General features: G+C 54.6%; 1 protein-coding gene and 1 pseudogene across 1 annotated transcript in view; one reads left to right on the forward strand and one right to left on the reverse strand.

Annotated features, from left to right (window-relative positions):
• KIAA0930 (KIAA0930 ortholog) overlaps positions 1–18,461 on the reverse strand; it is a 49,448-nt gene extending 30,987 nt beyond the window's left edge. Inside the window, exon 1 of the mRNA XM_058308925.1 lies at positions 18,245–18,461. Within this exon, the coding sequence (XP_058164908.1) occupies positions 18,245–18,446 (202 nt within the window). The 5' untranslated portion in view covers positions 18,447–18,461. The remainder of the gene's footprint in view (positions 1–18,244) is intronic.
• Positions 1,956–2,689, forward strand: LOC101423964 (acidic leucine-rich nuclear phosphoprotein 32 family member E pseudogene; annotated as a pseudogene).
• Positions 18,462–18,718: the final 257 nt, after the last annotated feature.

Here is an 18,718-nt window from a genome sequence, read left to right on the forward strand (position 1 = left end):
AGCAATTAGGCAAGAAAAAGAAACTAACAGTATCCAAATTGGAAAAGAGAGAATAACTGTCTCTTTTTGCAGACAACATGATCTTACATATAGGAAACTCAAAGGAATCCAAAGGAAAATTATTAGAGCTAATAAATGACCCACACACACATACACACACACACACACACAAATGGTGTTCCTATAAACTAGCAACGAACAATCTGAAAGGAAATTAAGAAAATAATTCCATTTACAATAGCATCTAAGGGAAATGGACTTGGCCCAGTGGTTAGGGCGTCCGTCTACCACATGGGAGGTCCGCGGTTCAAACCCTGGGCCTCCTTGACCCGTGTGCAGCTGGCCCATGCGCAGTGCTGATGCGCGCAAGGAGTGCCCTGCCACACAGGGGTGTCCCCCGTGTAGGGGAGGCCCACGCGCAAGGAGTGCGCCCCTTAAGGAGAGCCGCCCAGCGCGAAAGAAAGTGCAGCCGCTGACGACAACAGAAGCGGACAAAGAAACAAGACGCAGCAAATAGACACAGAGAACAGACAACCAGGGGAGGGGGGGAATTAAATAAATAAATAAATCTTTAAAAAAATAAAAAATAAAAGAATAAACTATCCAGAAATAAATTTAACTAAGGATACAAAAGACTTGAATACTGAAAACTACAAAACACTGCTGAAGGAAATTAAAGAAAACCTAAACAACAGGCAAACCATTCAATGTTCATGGACTGGAAGAGTTTGCATTGTCAATATGTCAATGTTACCCAAAGCAATTTATAAATTCAATACACTCCCTATTTAAATTCCAGCAGCCTTTTTTGCAGGAATGGAAAAACCGATCTTCAAATTCATATGTAACAAGGGACCTTGAACAGCCAAAACAATCTTGAAAAAGAATAACAGGACTGGAGGACTCACATTTCCCAATTTCACATTTTATTACAAAACAGTGTGGTACTGGCACAAAGACAGACAAAAAGATCAGTGGAACAGAATTGAAAGTCCAAAAACAGACACACTAACTTAGGACTAAATGATTTTTAAAGGATGCTAAGTACACACAGTGGGAAAAGACTATTTCTTCAGCAAATGGTGTTAGGAAAACTGGATATTCACACGCAGAAGAATGAAGTTAGGCCCCTACCTCATGCCATTTACAAAAATCAACTTAAAATGGATCTAGGACCTAAATATAACTATAAAACTCTCAGACAGTAAGATAGGAGCAAATCTTTATGACCTAGAATTCAGCAATGGATTTTCAGATATACCAAAGGCACAAGCAACAAAAGAAGCAATAGATAAATTTTATTTCACCAAACTTTAAAACTTTCATGCACCAATGGAAATTATCAACGAAGTGAAAAGACAACCTACAGAATGGTTAAAAATAGTTTCAAACCTCATACATCAGATAAGGGTTTAATATGCGGAGTATATAAAGAATTCCTATGACTCATCAAGATAAAGACAAACAGCCCAATTAAAAAATGAGCAAAGGGCTCCTGAGCAGCCGCTGAAGGGCGAGGCGCCGTGCGTGTGCTGGGTGTGCGCCAAGGGCGGGGACAAGGAGCTGCGGGCAGCCCAGTTAGACGCCCAGCTCCTTGGGACTGTATCATTATCTTTTCATTCATTTCCAAATATCGTTTGTTTGTTTAACTTTATCATGTACATTTAATAATTGAAAATATAAACAATTAAAAACTAAAAAGAAAACAGTTGAATAAAAACATACATCTCTCAATTAAATGTACTGGATAACTACAAATTTTTTTTTAATCATACAATACGTTACACAACATATTTGGATCACAGTAACACAATCATACAGTATTTGTCCTTTTGTGTCTGGCCTGCTTCGCTCAACATAATGTCCTCCTCCAAATATTTTTAAATTCTAGGGTTGGAGGTAGTGGGGAAGACAGTAAAAGGGAAGGAAGGAAAGTAGAGGCAGAAGAGGAGGACATGGAGATGAAGAAGAGGATTAACTGGAGGTAAGGAACAGAGCTCCAGAAGAGGTTAATAGTCAGTCCTTATTAGTTCCCAGTGTGTCGATGGGGAAACTGAGGACCTGAAGGATACCTCTGAAGGACTAGAGTTTCTGAGTACAGCTAATGTGGAACTAAGCTCACTGGCTCAGCCCCCCAGCTTAAATAAACTTCAAAAGCTGGGATCAGTGACAATACAATTTTTGGAGGCTTGGAAGTCCTAACCTAAAAATGTACAAATCTTACCTACCTCAATCTGAGTGGAAACAAAATCAAAGATGTCGGCACAGTTGAAGCTCTGTAAAATCTTGAAAATTTGAAAAGTCTCTACTTGTTTAACTGTGACAACCCAAACCTAGAAAATTATATAGAAAGTATTTCTGAATTACTGCAGCAAATCACATACTTAGATGGATGTGATCAGGAGGCTAAGGAAGCACCAGACTCTGAAGAGGATGAGGATGAGGACGGAGATGAAGATGCTGAAGAGGAAGAGGAAGCTTGTCCACCTGAAGGATATGAAGAAGAGGAGGAGGACGATGAGGACAAAAATGAAGCAGGCTCAGGACTGGGAAAAGGAGAGGGAGAAGTAGGCCTCTCACACTTAATGAAAGAAATTCGGGATGAAGATGATGATATGTTGAAGAAGAGGAAGGTCTTCGAGGGGAGAAGAGGAAACAAGATGCTGAAGACAATGGAGAGGAAGACTAGATCATTCCAAGACTAGATTCCCTAATGTTCCTGGGTTTGCAACAGAGTGATCACATCCTTTGTTCCTCCAAGTACGAGAGCTATCCCTAACGTAACATGTAATTTTCTACAGGAAAAGTCTGGTTTTACTATTTTTGCCATTTTATTACTCCAAATAAAACTTACTCATCTGTTTATGATCCTATTGTGTATAGAGAAAAATTTTCATTGACCCCATTGTGAAATTCACCAGCAATAATTTGGAATCTTAATTTTTCCAATTCAAGTTCACTGTATCAGTTATTTTTAGCCCATAATTAAAACATGTTAGCCTTTACACAGGTTTGGTAAGGTGCGTTTTTTTCTTTAAGTTTTAAAGTCATTTATAAACTAATTGAAATCACAGTAGGCTCTAGCATAAATGGCAATAATCTCTTGAATGATAAGTTGTTTCTTTTCTTAGAGGTGACCCAGAAACCTTTAGTTGAAAGAAAATGACTTGTTTTTGGCTAACAGTATTTGGGTACTTTTGTCACATGTGTAACTTGGTAAGTAGAAGCAGAACTATAAAGATTCTATTCAGCAACAGAGTCCATGGATTTTATGGAGGCTTCTGAAACCCCTGTTAAACCCGATAACTGGAAAGATTTTATTTTTGAAGGAAAAGCTGCTCACATTAAGCCCAGAGGCAAGCAGGCAAGTAAGCCCTTCTTCAGGCTGTGGTCATGACACGTCAGGGTTTTCTTTCACTTCCCTCCCCCATCTCAAAAAAAAAAAAAAAAAAAGGGAAAATTTGTGGGTACCCAGGAAAACCTTCAGTCTTATACCAAAACCACCTTTTGACTCAGCAGAGCTGCGATTCCTGCTCTCCGGTTCATTGGACTTACCCTGGACAGCTAACAGGGCGGTGAAGATGGTCAAACACCACACCAGGGACTCAAGAGTGCCTACAACTGCAAGCAGAATTACCCCCACCATCCCTGTGGAATCTGAGCCCCTCCTGATCTAGAGGTGGCGGGGACGTCACCATCCCAGGGTCCACAGGATGGAGGAATAAAATAGGGACTAGAGTGGACTTACTGATACTCTACTACAAAACTATTGTGACTAGTAATAGAAGAAATTGTAGCATTGAGGTGGAGAAAATGGCCACAGTAGCTGCTGAGGGCAGGGAGAGGCAAGAAGAGATGTGATTGATGTGGGGACATGTTTGGGACTTGGAGTTGTCCTAAATGATATTGCAGGGTCAGATGCTGGACATTATATATCCTGCCATAACCCACTGAGTGTACTGGGGGAGAGTGTGAGCTACAGGGTAAACTATTATCCATGTGGTGCAGCAGTGCCCCAAAATGTGTTCACCGAGTGCAAAGAGTGTGCCACAATGATGGGGGAGGTTGTTGGTGTGGGAGGAGTGGGGGGGGGATGGGGGGTATACAGGAACCTCCTACTTTTTTTTATGTTTTTTAATGTAACATTCTTTGTGATCTATAAACTTTAATGAAAGAAGTGTAAAAAAACCAAAAACCACTTTTTCAGATGTATCTCAGTTTTAAACAATCAGGTGAAAGAAATTGAGAATTTTCTCAGATACTAGCATTATTATCCATACAGTTTTGTACAACAGGGTCTGCTTAACATAAATCTCTCCTGGTTGTCACATGTGTAGACTGTACGGGTAGGATGAAGAAAAAGAAGCAGGAAGGCTTGTGCAAGTAGCTTCATTGCTCTTCAAGTCAGAACAATTGCCTGTTCATAATTAATGAGACATTCAAATCAATATTTAAAATTGGCTTCCCAAATGATTTAGATACCATTTTGCAAAGATTTTTAAATTTTCAGTTATTCTTCCTGTAATTTTAAACCATTACCAGAGATTACAGCATTCTATTGGAATATAGTAGGCAGTTGGAAGATTATTTGAAACCAAATCGATATTAAAATTAAGATTTGTTTTCAACTGGATGTCCAGTAAAAATAGAGAAAATATTTGGGACTAAATGTGAGTGTGCATGTCTATGTTCCTTGTACAGCTACTAAATAAAGTATAATGAGGGAAGCAGACTTGGCCCAATGGATAGGGTACCCGCCTACCACATGGGAGGTCCGCAGTTCAAACCCCGGGCCTCCTTGACCCGTGTGGAGCTGGCCCGTGTGCAGGGCTGATGTGTGCAAGGAGTGCCCTGCCACACAGGGGTGTCCCCGCATAGGAGAGCCCCACGCACAAGGAGTGCGCCCCGTAAGGAGAGTCGCCCAGTGCGAAAGAAAGTGCAGCCTGCCCAGGAATGGCGCCGCACACATGGAGAGCTGACGCAGCAAGATGACGCAACAAAAAGAGACACAGATTCCCGTGCCGCCAAAAGGATAGAAGTGGTCGCAGAAGAACACACAGCAAATGGACACAGAGAGCAGACAACTGGGGCGGGGAGAGAAAAATAAATTTAAAAATCTTTAAAAAAATAAAATAAAATAAAATATAATGAATAGACAAGTACATCTTTTTGTCACATAGGCTCCACTCAGTTCCTACTTCCTCTTTGTTTTGCTATTTGTAATTTTTTTTCACTTTTTTTTTAAAGATACATAGATGACACAAAATGTAAATATTTTTTACGTTAGTGTCAGCAAACTAAAGTTATGTTTAAATACTGGGACACATTTAAATTGAGTATAGTACTACTTTCTATTTTATTTTAAAATGTAACTCTTTAGGGATTTAAAGTAAAAAATACGAAGTTATATGCAGAGAAACTGAAAAAGTTGCACATCTGACCGAAATTAAATTCTTCGGATAAGCTCAGTAGAGGCAATGGAATACCCAAGACTTAACATCTTCCTCCTTTTTAACAACCGAAATGCCCCATTTTAGTCCATAAGAGTTTTCATCACATAGTATGCCAGATTATAAAATACTTATTTTTTAAATTAAATCTATATATTGACTTTATCAGTCATCTTACTGTGCAATCAAAAACAAAGTTCTTCGGTTTGAAAACAATACTTACGGCCTCTAGACAACTTTCAAAATTTATTTAGCTTTGTGAATGGTATTTTCAGGCAAAAAGTAAGGGTGGGTTTTATATTTTGTAGAGGTTTTTGGTCCTATTTTAATGCTGTTTGTATGGCAGTATGTACATAGTGTGTTAAGTTGCTAAAAAATCTCTCCTTACAAAACCTAGAAGTTACTACTTCTGTGCAACTGTGTCTTGAATAAAGCATGACGGTGCTAAAAACAAGCGAAATCAGGCAGCAGTCCTCCTCATTCTGTTAACTGTTTCTGATCCCTGTTTTTTCCTGTGACTGCTGTAAGTTAAAATTTTTGAAACCGAATTCCTTAGAATAAATCAAATTTTTGTTACAATTCGTTTCAGTGTATGACGTTAACTTTTCAACACCACCATTGGGTGTTGCTTTGAAGGTCTTTAAAAACTGAGAAACAGCTTAAAAGTTAACTCATTCAGACACTTGGGTATGACAAGAGGCATCGCAATTTAACAGTTTCACTTGTCATCTGCCTTATTACTTTTTTCCAAGAAGAAGAAAAAGTTCTGGATTTCCTTAATTTTTCTGTTAAAGCTACAAATTGAGCCAATACTTTTTATATTTTGATTTGAATACTTTTTTACCTATAGTTAAGTAAAGTGATTACAAAATTACTGTACACCAGTAGTTTACTAAAATGAGTTCAAAGTCTCCATTTATACTATATGCTTGTTTTCAGAATTTTTAATGGTATAAATACAAATATACATGATTCTTCTATGTTTACCTTGAATAAAGCAAAGTTGACACAAACATGTTTTCTTCCTTCTTTTTTGGTTTTCCTATGGTGAATGATTTTTTAAATGTTTAATTTGTAAACAACTCTGGAATGTATTTCGTAAATTCAAAGCAGATGTGTAATATTAAATAATATTTTAATGATTGCTTTATGGTTTAATATTGAAAAGGCATTTTTTTTTTAAAGATTTATTTATTTATTTAATTCCCCCCCCTCCCCTGGTTGTCTGTTCTCTGTGTCTATTTGCTGCGTCTTGTTTCTTTGTCCGCTTCTGTTGTCGTCAGCGGCACGGGAAGTGTGGGCGGCGCCATTCCTGGGCAGGCTGCTCCTTCTTTTCACGCTGGGCGGCTCTCCTTATGGGGCGCACTCCTTGCGCGTGGGGCTCCCCCACACGGGGGACACCCTTGCGTGGCACAGCACTCCTTGCGCGCATCAGCACTGTGCATGGCCAGCTCCACACGGGTCAAGGAGGCCCCGGGTTTGAACCGCAGACCTCCCATGTGGTAGACGGACGCCCTAACCACTGGGCCAAAGTCCGTTTCCCTGAAAAGGCATTTTAATTATAGAACTCTACTATTTGAGAAAGAAAATATTTGAAGTACATTTTAACTACAGGTATTGATCATTAAAATTAATGTCTTTTGGTGTTCAAAAAAAATGGACAAAGGACTTGAACAGACATTTCTCCAAAGAAGATACACACATAGCCAATAAATACATGAAAAGATGTCAAAATAATTAGCCATTAGGTAAATGCAAGTTAAAACCACAATGAAATACTACTTCATGACCACAAGGAGGGCTATTATTTTTAAAATACCCAGTGCTGGAGAGGATGCAGAGAAACTGGAACTCTGGAGTATTATTGGTAGGAATGTAAAATGACGCAGCCACTGTGGAAAGCAACATGGCAGCTCCTCAAAACGTTAAATACAGAACTACTATCTGACCCAGCACTCCCACTTTTAGGTTTATACCCTAAGAGGGTGAAAACGGTCTCAGGCACTTGTACAGCGATGTTTAGAGCAGCAGTAGGTCCACTAGCCCAAAGCTGGAAACAACCCAAGGGTCATCAACCCATGAGTGGATTAAAAAAAAGTGTGGGAGCGGATGTGGCTCAGCAGCTGAACGCCGGCTCCCCACGTAAAAGGTCAAGGGTTCGATCCCCAGCCCCGGTACCTCAAAAAAAAAACACCAAAAAAGTGGTACACACACAAATGAGAATTCAGCCATAAGAAAAAGAGAAGTCATGAGACTTGTTGCAAGATAGAAGAACCTTGAAAACATTACAGTCTGTGAAATCAGCAAGTCACATAGGGACACTGAGATGACTAGAAAGAGCAGAGTCGCAGACATAAGATCAGCGGTTAGGGGGGTGGGGGAAGGGGACAGGGAGAGAATTTTAAAAAAGACTGCGTAAGTGACTGGGACTAAATCTACAGAGACTTTTCAAAATGAAAAACAAAAACCTGTAAGGTAGTTACTGGAATGGAAAGAAAACCCCCGCCTCCCCCTCCGTCCGCCCCGCTGTGCCCCCCACACAGGCAGCCGCTCGCAGGGCCCCGCAGGGCCAGGAGAGGGGCTCGGGCCCACCATCCCCACCAATGAGAGGGTCCCCCAGGCCCCCTGGTTCACCCAGCAGCTCTTCGCTCCACTTCCCACTCGTGAGCCGGGCTGAGCTGGGACCCCGGCGCCCGCCACGCCAGCCCGCCCGCCGCGAGCCCATGCCCAGGGCTGCCCGTCTCATCCACGGCCGCGCCCAGTGCCCAGTGCCCAGTGGCACCCCCCGCACCAGCCCGCCCGCCGCGAGCCCGTGCCCAAGGCTGCCCGTCTCATCCACAGCCACGCCCAGCGCCCGGCACCCAGCAGCGCCCGCTCCAAGCCCATGCCCAGGGCTGCCCGTCTCATCCACGGCCGCGCCCAGCGCCCGGCACCCAGCAGCGCCCGCCGCGAGCCCGTACCCAGGGCTGCCCGTCTCATCCACAGCCGCGCCCAGCACCCGGCACCCAGCAGCGCCCGCCGCGAGCCCATGCCCAGGGCTGCCCGTCTCATCCACGGCCACGCCCAGCGCCCAGCGGCGCCCCCCGCGCCAGCCCGCCCGCCGCGAGCCCGAGCCCAGGGCTGCCCGTCTCATCCACGGCCGCGCCCAGCACCCAGCGCCCAGCGGCGCCCCCCGCGCCAGCCCGCCCGCCGCGAGCCCGAGCCCAGGGCTGCCCGTCTCATCCACGGCCGCGCCCAGCACCCAGCGCCCAGCGGCGCCCACCGCGAGCCCATGCCCAGGGCTGCCCGTCTCATCCACGGCCGCGCCCAGCACCCGGCGCCCAGCGGCACCCCCGGACGGTTCGGGCCCCTCCCCTCGTCTACCTCCCAGGCCGCCTAGCCCCCTGCCCTCTGGAGAGCAAACCCGCGGCCTACCCCAGGGGGTCCTTCTCTCACGACCCTCACCGGGGGTCTCGGCTCCCCGGCCTGAGTCTGCGCCTTCTGCTGGGCGCCCCCCTCCTCGAGGCGCTCCTCTCCCGTGGCCCTCTCCTCTCCCCCATCCCTCCCTTGCTGCCACTTCTGCTAAGGCTCTTCACTGCGAAAACCAGCGGGGGTGGGAGGGCGGCTAGGCGAAGCCACAGGTGCCAGCGCCTCACCTTGAAGACGGCCATGCCCGTGCAGGAGAATGGGCCCAGCGCGACCACAGGGCCCTGCCGTCCCAGCTGCCTCACTTGCCACCAGGGTCAATATACCCTCCATCAGAGGCTGCTCTGGCAACTAAAGGAAACCCCCTCCCAGCCAGCAAGGCCCCGCCACAACCCTGGGGCCCTCGGCTCCCAGCCCTCGGGGAGGCTCCTGGACGCAAGTGAGGTGTCACAGCCCAGGCAGGGGTGACCTCACGGCCAGCACCGCAGAGAGCAGCAGCCCTGGCAGGAGTGCGTCCTGCAGGCCCAGAAGCTGCAACAGTGGAGCACAGCCGTGGGCGGGCGGCTGCCTCGGCCCAGGAGGCCAGGCCCTGGACTCAAGAGGAAGCCTGGAGTGCCCTGGACCCGCCTCCCCAGCAGGTGCGGCTGCCACAGGTGGGGCTGGCACAGGTGGGGCCTGGCACAGGTGGGGCTGGCACAGGTGGGGCCTGGCACAGGTGGGGCTGGTGCAGGTGGGGCTGGCACAGGTGCAGCTGGTGCAGGTGGGGCTGCCGCAGGTGAGGCCTGGCACAGGTGCAGGTGGCGCAGGTGGGGCTGGTGCAGGTGGGGCTGGCACAGGTGGGGCTGGCGCAGGTGGGGCTGGTGCAGGTGGGGCTGGTGCAGGTGGGGCCTGGCACAGGTGCAGGTGGCGCAGGTGGGGCTGGCACAGGTGGGCCTGGCACAGGTGGGGCTGGTGCAGGTGGGGCTGGTGCAGGTGCAGCTGGTGCAGGTGGGGCTGGCGCAGGTGGGGCTGGCACAGGTGCAGCTGGTGCAGGTGGGGCTGCCGCAGGTGAGGCCTGGCACAGGTGCAGGTGGCGCAGGTGGGGCTGGTGCAGGTGGGGCTGGCGCAGGTGGGGCTGGTGCAGGTGGGGCCTGGCACAGGTGCAGGTGGCGCAGGTGGGGCTGGCACAGGTGGGCCTGGCACAGGTGGGGCTGGTGCAGGTGGGGCTGGTGCAGGTGCAGCTGGTGCAGGTGGGGCTGCCGCAGGTGAGGCCTGGCACAGGGCTAGCCAACCACGCCATCCTCAGTGTGCGAGCCAGTGGCCCCAAGTGGGAAGTGGCAGCAGGGGCGGGTGAGGGGCTCCTCTTCCCGCTCGGGCAGCCGAGGCCATGTGAGTCTTGCCTTGCTCCCCTCCTCCGCGGCCGCTGTCCCTCCTGGAGGTTTGGGGTATGGGCCCTCTCATGGGGGCTGGGCACTTGCTGTTAGAAGTATGGACCGAGCACTGCACCCCAAAACTGCACGCTGGGAACAGCAATCTAGGTCAACCTTCCTCTCCCAGTTTCACAGAAAAAAGGAACCAGAGAGCCACAGAGGGGAAGGCCTTGCAGGGCACTGCCAGACTTCTGCTCCCGGTGGCCTCAGGGACACCCGATGCTCCCCAGGAGACTTGGCCTCAGTCCTCCTCGCCTAGGGAGCCGTGGTGACCGCCCGAAGCACCACAGCCGAGGCCTCTGCGCCACTGTCCCCCCACCCCGCCACCCTGAGCAGCAGCCCACCCAAGGCCCACCATGTGAGCGTGCCTGTTCGCCTAGCACACTCTCCCCCGCCCCACCCAGCGGCACAAGGGACAGGGGTGGGGGGTCCTGGGCTCAGCTGAGAGAGAAGGTCACAGCCAGAGAGGGGTACACAGTGCCAGGGCTGTGAGTCCCAGGGCTGGGGTGCAGGCTGCCAGCAGGCCTGGCCACGGAGCCATAAGCCAAAGAGCCTGAACTGCACGGCATCAAGAGGCCCTACAGGTGCCAGCAGCAGGGGAGTGCAGGTGTGGGCACTGGTGTGCGTGGGGGGACCGACCTCCATGGAGGTGAGATGACAAGGCACAGGTGCACGTGGGCGGGAGGCTGAGTGCTAACTCGGGGCTTCCGGTTAGGTGTCTGGAAACTACTCACAGTTCACTGGTTTTCTGCACCAATATTTTTTACACACCTCAGCGCAAGGCTCATCAGCTAACCCTACTGTATGTATCAGTGAAATAACCCAAATTACATTTTAAACCTACCACAATCGCACTTTGACAAGATGGTCGGTGACCAACGTCTTCCGCGGTGAGACGGCCCATGCAGGAGATCTACCCCTCCGGGTCTGCCTCAGTTTCTCCCCAGGCAAACCCCAAGTTCCTAGGGCTCCGTGTCCCGGCACTTCCTAGGAGCTCGGGTGTGCCCTGCACGAGTGAGGCAGCAGCCACCAGACTCAGAAGTGTGTCCTCAGAGAGGCGCAGAGATCACAGAGAAGGCGAGAAACTGCTGGGCCCGAGAGTCTCGTGGGTGGTGGTTGCTGTGAAGCTGCCCCCAAAGCAAAGCAGCAGCCCCGGGCCTCCTGCTGGGGCCACCTGTCGCTCCTGGGGCGCATTCGCTCTCCCACGCACCCCAACATTCACGTCGACGGTGTGAGGAGTGGCGCTGTGGGGGGTGGGCGCCAGCCCACTGGGCCCAAGAGCTGGCCGCCGGGAGTGAAGCCCGGGCAGCGCCACAGCCGGGCCAAGGGGGGGCGGCTGTGGGGGCACCAGCAGCGACCCCTCCCCCTCAGAGCCTCCCTGGGCCATCCACAAATGGGGGGCCGGTCCCTGGACAGAGCGGAGGCCGGCAACCCTGGAGGGGCCCCCGGTGGGGCAGAGAGCGTGGTGACAGCAGGCACGCTGGGCGGGAAGGAAGAACGGGCACTAGGTTTTAAAGTTCCCGGATGGCACGGGTGGGCAGAGCAAGGCGGGGCGGGCAGGGAGAGGACTGAGGTCCGAAGTGCAAGAAGGGCGGTGGCCCCGACACAGCCCGGCGCTCAGGACACGGGCCAGCGCTCAGGCAGACAGGCCTTCCCGCGTGCTTCCCGGGGGCCCGCAGGGCGGAGGATGCTGCCGCGCAGGGAGCGGCGGGCCGGGGCCAGGGGCAGGACCCGCCTGCTGTCCTGGGGACACTCACATTTTGAGGCGTTTGTTTGCCTGAAGGGTCTTTTGAGGCACCAAGAATTAGGGGCGTAAAACGCTAACCCGCTCCCGTGGGGCCTGCGAGGCCGCCCTTGTGGAGAGTGCGCGCGCCCAGCGCCAAGCCGGCAGCAGCCGATGGCCAGCGCCCTCGTCCCGAGCCCCTGGGACCTCACTCTGTAAAATATGGGCGTGGTGGTTCGAGCCTTTGTGAGCCCCAGAAAACGATGTTCTTAAACTGGTCCATTCCTGCAAGTGTGGCCCGAAGTGACCCTTTGATTAATTAGATCCAGTTCGGGGGCATTCGCTGGATCACTGCAGGGTGGGCATTCATCCTCTTACTGGAGTTCTTATAAACTGGAATCGGGGGAGCCACAGACACACAGAGAGACCCCCAGAAGCTGAGAGGAGGCCCCGGGAGCCAGAGCTAAAAGGGACTGGGCCCGAGGAGAAGGCACGAGCGGACACCACCACGGGCCTGATGGCCACTGCAGCAGCTCGGGGAGGAGGCAGCTCCTGAGGACGTCTTCCCGTGGATGCTTCCAGAGCCTCAGACCAGAAGCTTCTAAGCTAATAAGTGCCCACTGTAGAAGCCATCCCACTCCTGGCACACCGCCACGGCGGCCTGGCAGCCCGACCCACTGGGCTAAGGACGCCTCCTCACTGGGGGATAAGAGACTTCAAACGAGGTACAGCTGACACGGCAGAGGTGCGGCCTGAGGCCTGCGGGGAAGGGCGCCCCAAGCCTGGGGCAGGGCTAGGCTGGCACCAGGGCCGCCGACGCGCGCCTGAGAGTCCCCTCAGTTCTTGACGGTAAGGGCAGGGGGCAAGCTGCCATGCGCCCAGAGGGCCTGAGCGCACGTGCCGCCAGGGGCAGGCATCTCTGTCACCCCCAGGCCCAGGCCGCCAGGGGCAGCCCCGAGGTAACAGGGCCGCCCCGGAGCGGCGGGGGAGGCAGGCTTCCTTTCTGCACTGACCAACTGTTGAAGCTTCTCCTCCGGTTTAGCAAACATCTGTGCGCCACCTGCCACGTCCACCGTGCGTGGTCTCGGCCCGGCCCTGTGGGCAGACAGCAGCCTGGAGAGTCTAAGAAAGCGCCCCCCAGGTTGCCGGAAGAAATAATCCTTCTGGTCGTGAAGAAGTGGAACCCCGCTAAGTTTCCAACAAGAAAGGACCAAGGAAGTAAACCATGACACATCCATTCAAATAAACTGCTGTCACTTCAGGAATGTTGAAACAACATGGAAAATGGCTTAGAAACTGTTAGGGAAAAAAGCATGACTAGGAAATTTTTTGTACAGAATATGGAGTATCCTTTAAAAAAAATGCTTTAAAAAGACTGGAAGACAAGACTTTACAAAATGAACAGAGGTATCCCTGGGTAGTTTTCTTCCTCCCATATATTTTTTTAAGACTTATTTTTTCTCCACCCCTCCCCATCCCCCGTTGTTTGCGCTGTCTTCTCTCTGTGTCTGTTCACTATGTGCTCGTCTTTTTTTTCTTTTTTAGGAGGCACCTGGAACAGAAACTAGGACCTCCCGTTGGTAGGCGGGTGCCCAACTTGTGAGCCACATTTGCTTCCCTCTTATATTTTCTAGTTCTCTATAATCAGCACGTAGCATTTTTTAATTAGAAAAAAAAAGGTTGGGGATTTTGTGGCTGTTTTTTCTCTTCGGCAGCATCATTGCTTAGCTCGGATTCACAAGCCCTGCCTGCCTCGGGGAAGGAGGCAGATGAAAGTAAGGACAGCAAGTGCCTCTCACCCCTCTTCCGCAGCCGAGGCTGGGAAGCAGGCGTCAGTGCAAACACGCTGATGACAGTGGTCTCAGGTCAGAAGCCCCGATTCCTCAGGCTCCTGAAAAAGGAGAGCCATGCCCACAGCCCAAATGGGCCCGAACCGCCAGGGGGCGGCCCCGCAGGGCTTAAAAATAGGATTAGGAACCGAAAGAGCCATGGCCACCACTCAAACGGTCGCACTTCCTCCAACCGCACTGGCCCGGAACCAGCTCAGACGCCCAGGGGAAGGGACCGCACGGGGCCCCAGGGAGCCCGGGAGCCCATGCCCGACGGCAAAGCAGTCTCAACAGGGACGCGATCCTAATTCCACCTGCCGGGCGCGGAGCCGGGTGCTGCGTACCCTTTACGACAGTAAGTCACAACAGTGGTGGCCGCGGGGCGGAGCCCGCCCAGGCCAGGACCCAGGCTGGGGCCCCATGCCCACTCGGGCCGCCGGCAGCCCTGGGACATGTCCACTGCTTCCTCCCACCCGCTGGTCTCCACTTCACAGATGAGGGCGCAGAGGTGCTGAGGGGGCAGCGCTCAGCCAGGGCCCACCGCCTCCTGTCCAGCGGCCAGCGCAGCCCAGGGCCCCCTCCAGCCCACCTCGCTTCCGCCCCAGCCGCTCCGGGCCAAAGGGTGAAGGGCTGAGCCCCGGGCCCCCGCTGCTCAGAGGACAGGCTCCCGGGAGGGCAGGTTCCCCTCCGTTCCTTCTGGCTCGCTGCAAGAGCCCCTCCGGGATGGCTGTTTGCATCCGACAGGCCTCAGCTGGAATCCCAGTTCTGCCACCTCCCTGCTGTGTGACTTTGGCCAAGTCGCCTTCCTCTCTAAAGCTCCGTTTCCTCCCCTGTGAAATGGGGCAGCAACAGAACCCACCTCTCCGGAAGGTGGACTTAGGCGACCTGCGCATGTGCAGGGACCGCCGGCCCATCCCTCTCCAAGGCGGGCCCCTCGACAACCCCAATCCCTGCCGAGCTGCCTGGCACTGGCCGTGGCACCACACCCCCTCCAGCCTCAACCCTGCCCAGCCTCATGGCCCTGCTCAGCCATCATGGCCGCCATGGCGCTCCCCCACCAGTGCCAGCAGCGCCCTGCCCGGCGTCCACCCTCCAGCGCGCTCACACCTCCACCGGGCCACCCTGTCCAGGCCCTGTGCATGTGGGTGACCTGCGGGCTACGGAAGCAGGTGAGGCTCGGTCTGACACATCCTGCCACTAACGAGGCATGCAACTGGGGCAAGTTACCTGGAACCCCCAGTTCTTTTGGTCCAGTCGGGACCCAGGAAGAGGAGAACACCGGCTGCAGGCAGTTATTTCAAGGACAAAAGGAACTAGGGGCTGTGAAACACTCTGTCCCCGCAGCACTCCCGATGGACGATGGAGGGGCCTTCCCTGGGCCTCCTAAAAGGCGGGGAGCCCAGGCATGGCCAGCCTTTGACAGCATCGGCTGAGGCAGGCCCAGAAGACAAACCGCCAGACGTGTGCTGCCCCCCCACACACACACACACACATCTGGGCCAACGCCCAGGGCCCACGAGACAGCTCGGTCCACCTTTGCACCGGAGGGCTCTGTGCCAGGGAGGCTGGGCACTGGGCCCTGGGGCCCCAGAAGCCCAGCTGGGTTCACAGGGCACCTGGAATCCCAGCCCTTTCCTGTGGGCAAAACACTCAAATCCCACCCGGAGTGGCCACAGTCGCATCAACCCCGGTCGGCATTTTGACCAGGCACACGATCACCTGTGCACCCGGCTTCTTTCCCAGGCTCCACTGCGCCCACCCCCCCACCCCCAACCAGGCAGGGTGACAGGCCCTCACCCCGCACGCGGCGAGCCCTGGAGCAGGCCTCCACTGCCGGGGCTGCAGGAGACGCCACGCAGAGGGCCCGCGAGGCCCCTTTCGTCCTTCAGCCTGAGGGCCCAGCACCCGCCCCACCCAGACACGCTGTGACTCAGAGGTGACAAGCAGCCTGCCCAAAGCCAAGCTCCTCTACAGGCAGCTCCCCCTACACCTGTGGAACGACCTGAGAGGAGGTGGCACGGTTCTGAGGCACCTAAGCTTAATTACACAGCACCAACAGCCGTCTGAGTGAGTTCAGTTACTTCATAGACCCACCAGGCGTTCAGGCACAGCTGGTACAAGTGCCCGGGGCTGGTGGCCTGTTCTGGGTGCTCGGCCACATGTCCAGCTCTAACCTACTGGGGCTCTAAGGGCTCTAAGCTGGGCCCTCTCCAAACATCACACTTCAAGTCCTTCTAAGAATTCACGACTCCAATATCCTTGGCCTCCAAGAGCTTGTGGCCGTAAGTTCATTTTTTTAATCCAGTGTTGACTAGGCACCCGCTGTGTACATTCCCAGGGTGAGACAGTGAGAGAACTCATATTGGACGGTTCCCTCTCGGGGACACGGAGACAGCCTCGCTAACCGTGACGATGCCACAATCACCATAACCAACAGAGAGCGCACAAGGAGAGCAAGGCGCACTGGCCGCAGGGCAGGCAAGTCTACCTGGAGGCGTCAAAGGAAGGCTGCCCAGGGTGGCAGCGCTTGAGCTGAGACCTGAAGGCAGACTTGTGGGTGCTTGGGGGGCAGGGGATGTCTTTCCAGGTGTGCGAGGGGAGGCCTGGAGGCCAGGTGAGAAGACACCGAGGACGAGTGTGGCCGCCGGGTTCTGATCTCAGCTACTGTGGGTGCTCTCCTCCCCGGAAGCAGCCTGGCCTTGCTGGGACATTCAGGGGCAAGCTCTGGGGTCAGAGCAAATGGGGGTCAATCCCGGCTCTGCCACTTGCCCACTGGCTGTCCCCGGGCAAGTCACTTGCTTCTCTGAACCGCAGGTTCCTCATCAGTGAAGTGGAAATAATATTCCCACCTCCCACGATCTTATCAGGATGATCAGGATTAAGTGGAAGCAGCACCCTAAGGCACCTGGCACATAGTAAGTGCTCAGTAAGCATGCACTGTTCTTTGGGGATGGCCTCCAGGCCTTTGGCGTCCAGGTGGGGCAGAGGACAGGAGGAGGGGCAGGGGAGAGGGGTGGCTGCCTGGAGAGGCTGAGCAACAGGCTGAGGCTGGAGCAGATGGCCCCGCAGACCCCTCCCATTCCAGACCCTCGGAGCCTGTGCCAGGTGGGCCTGCAGGGCTGGCATGCTCCGTGAATGTGTGCTGAATGCGTTACTGGGGAGCCTGCAATTTTGGCTCAAAACTGTCATGACACCTTTTCAGAAAAGAAACCCAGGAAGACTATGACCTCTTCCCTCCACAGGGGGAAAGCCTGCCCACCCACCACCCTTCCGGAAAGCTCCATTCCAGGCAAGCAGGGCGGGCAGCTGCTCACTCGGGGGGAAAGTGCCCTGTGCAAATCCTGCCTTCTACAAAAAAGGATTCAAATTTACTTCCTTCACTCAGCTCCAGGGCATGGCCTGCTCAGGGGCCTGGAAATCCCAGGGCTGCCCTGTGACTGGGAGAGATGCACTGGCTCTTTGGGACTCAGTTTCCCCAAATGTGAATGAAGGAGGTACTGGTGGAATCCCGAAGGCTGGCATTCCCACGCAGCAAGGCGGTAGCCCCCTGAAATCCCCAGCCCATACTGGAGGGGCTGACTGCTGAGAACGCGGGATGAAGTCATTCCCGCATGGAGAAGGGAGGGGTCTTTGCAGGGAGAAAATGACAAACCCGGGAAGGAAGAGGAGGGGGTTCCCCCTGCTTCCATCTGGACAGGATCCATCAGCAACAGATTACCTCACACCAGGGGTGGGGAGAACCCACCCACACCTGCAGCCAAGCCCTTTCAAACAATCCGAAGCACCCCACCCAGCCCAGCCCGCGGAGCTCTGACAGGGGTCCCACAGGGGTCCTCGGGAGAGGCAGTGGCCCGCCTCCCTCTGCCCAGCGGATGGTCCCAGGCCACCACCCAACAGGTCCCTGCGGGCGTGAAAGGACCCGAGGGTGGGGGCGGGGAGGTGAGGGAAGACAAAGGCTTGAGGAACCCTGTCTCCCGGGGAGCCGCGGGCAGGCAGGAAGGTCCCCCCGAGCCGCGGAGGCTGGGCCTGCAGTGCCGGGCCGGGGGGCTCCCCACACCCCGCGCCCACGCTCCCTGCGACGGCCTGAGGCCCCGGGGACCTTCCAGGAGAAGGACGGGGACTAACCGGCCACGGAAAGGAAGGCAGGAAGAAGAGAGGGAGACAGACACAATACAGACCGCCGGACAGAGGGAGGGAGACAGGAATGCCACCAGGACGCAAGCGAGTGGCGCGGCTCCAGGGGCCAAACCCGGAGACCGAGACTCGGGGGCTCACGAAAGCCCCGGACGCGGGCGCTCGGGGAGCCGGGGGCGGCGAGGGGAGGACGCAGGCCCGAGGGAGCCCCGAAGACAGGGACAGACGGACACGCAGCCGGGGCGGACACACACGCGAGCCGCGGAGGCGCGCCCCGCCGCCCGGCGCACTCACCCAGGCCGCAGACCTCGCGGCGCAGGCTCAGGCGGCCGCGCTCCTCGGCGATGGCGCGCAGCATGTGCTGCAGCGAGCGCTCCTCCGCCTCGGCGCCGCCCGCAGGCTCGGCGGAGGCGGCGGCGGGCAGCGCGGGCGGCCCGGCCCGGAGCCCCGCGGGCGCAGAGGCGCAGGCCCGGCCCGGCGGCCGCGCGGAGGCCATGCCGGGCCCCGGCTCATCGCCCGCGCCGCGCCCGCGGGCTCCCCGGCGCGCCCCGCCGCCCCCGCCCCGGCGCCGCCCGCCGCCGACACCCGTGAAGCCACAATCCGCCTTTGTGCGCGTGGCCGCCGCCGCCGCCGCCGCCGCCCGCCGAGCGCAGCCGAGCCGAGCGCACCGACGCCGCCCGCGCCTTCCCGGCCGCCGCCGCCCGGAGGCCCGGCCCCGCCCCGGCCCCGCCCCGGCCCCGCCCCCAGGGCCGCCTTGCCCCGCCCCGG

The sequence above is a fragment of the Dasypus novemcinctus genome, chromosome 12 (genome assembly GCF_030445035.2).
Source record: "Dasypus novemcinctus isolate mDasNov1 chromosome 12, mDasNov1.1.hap2, whole genome shotgun sequence".
Lineage (NCBI taxonomy): Eukaryota > Metazoa > Chordata > Mammalia > Cingulata > Dasypodidae > Dasypus > Dasypus novemcinctus.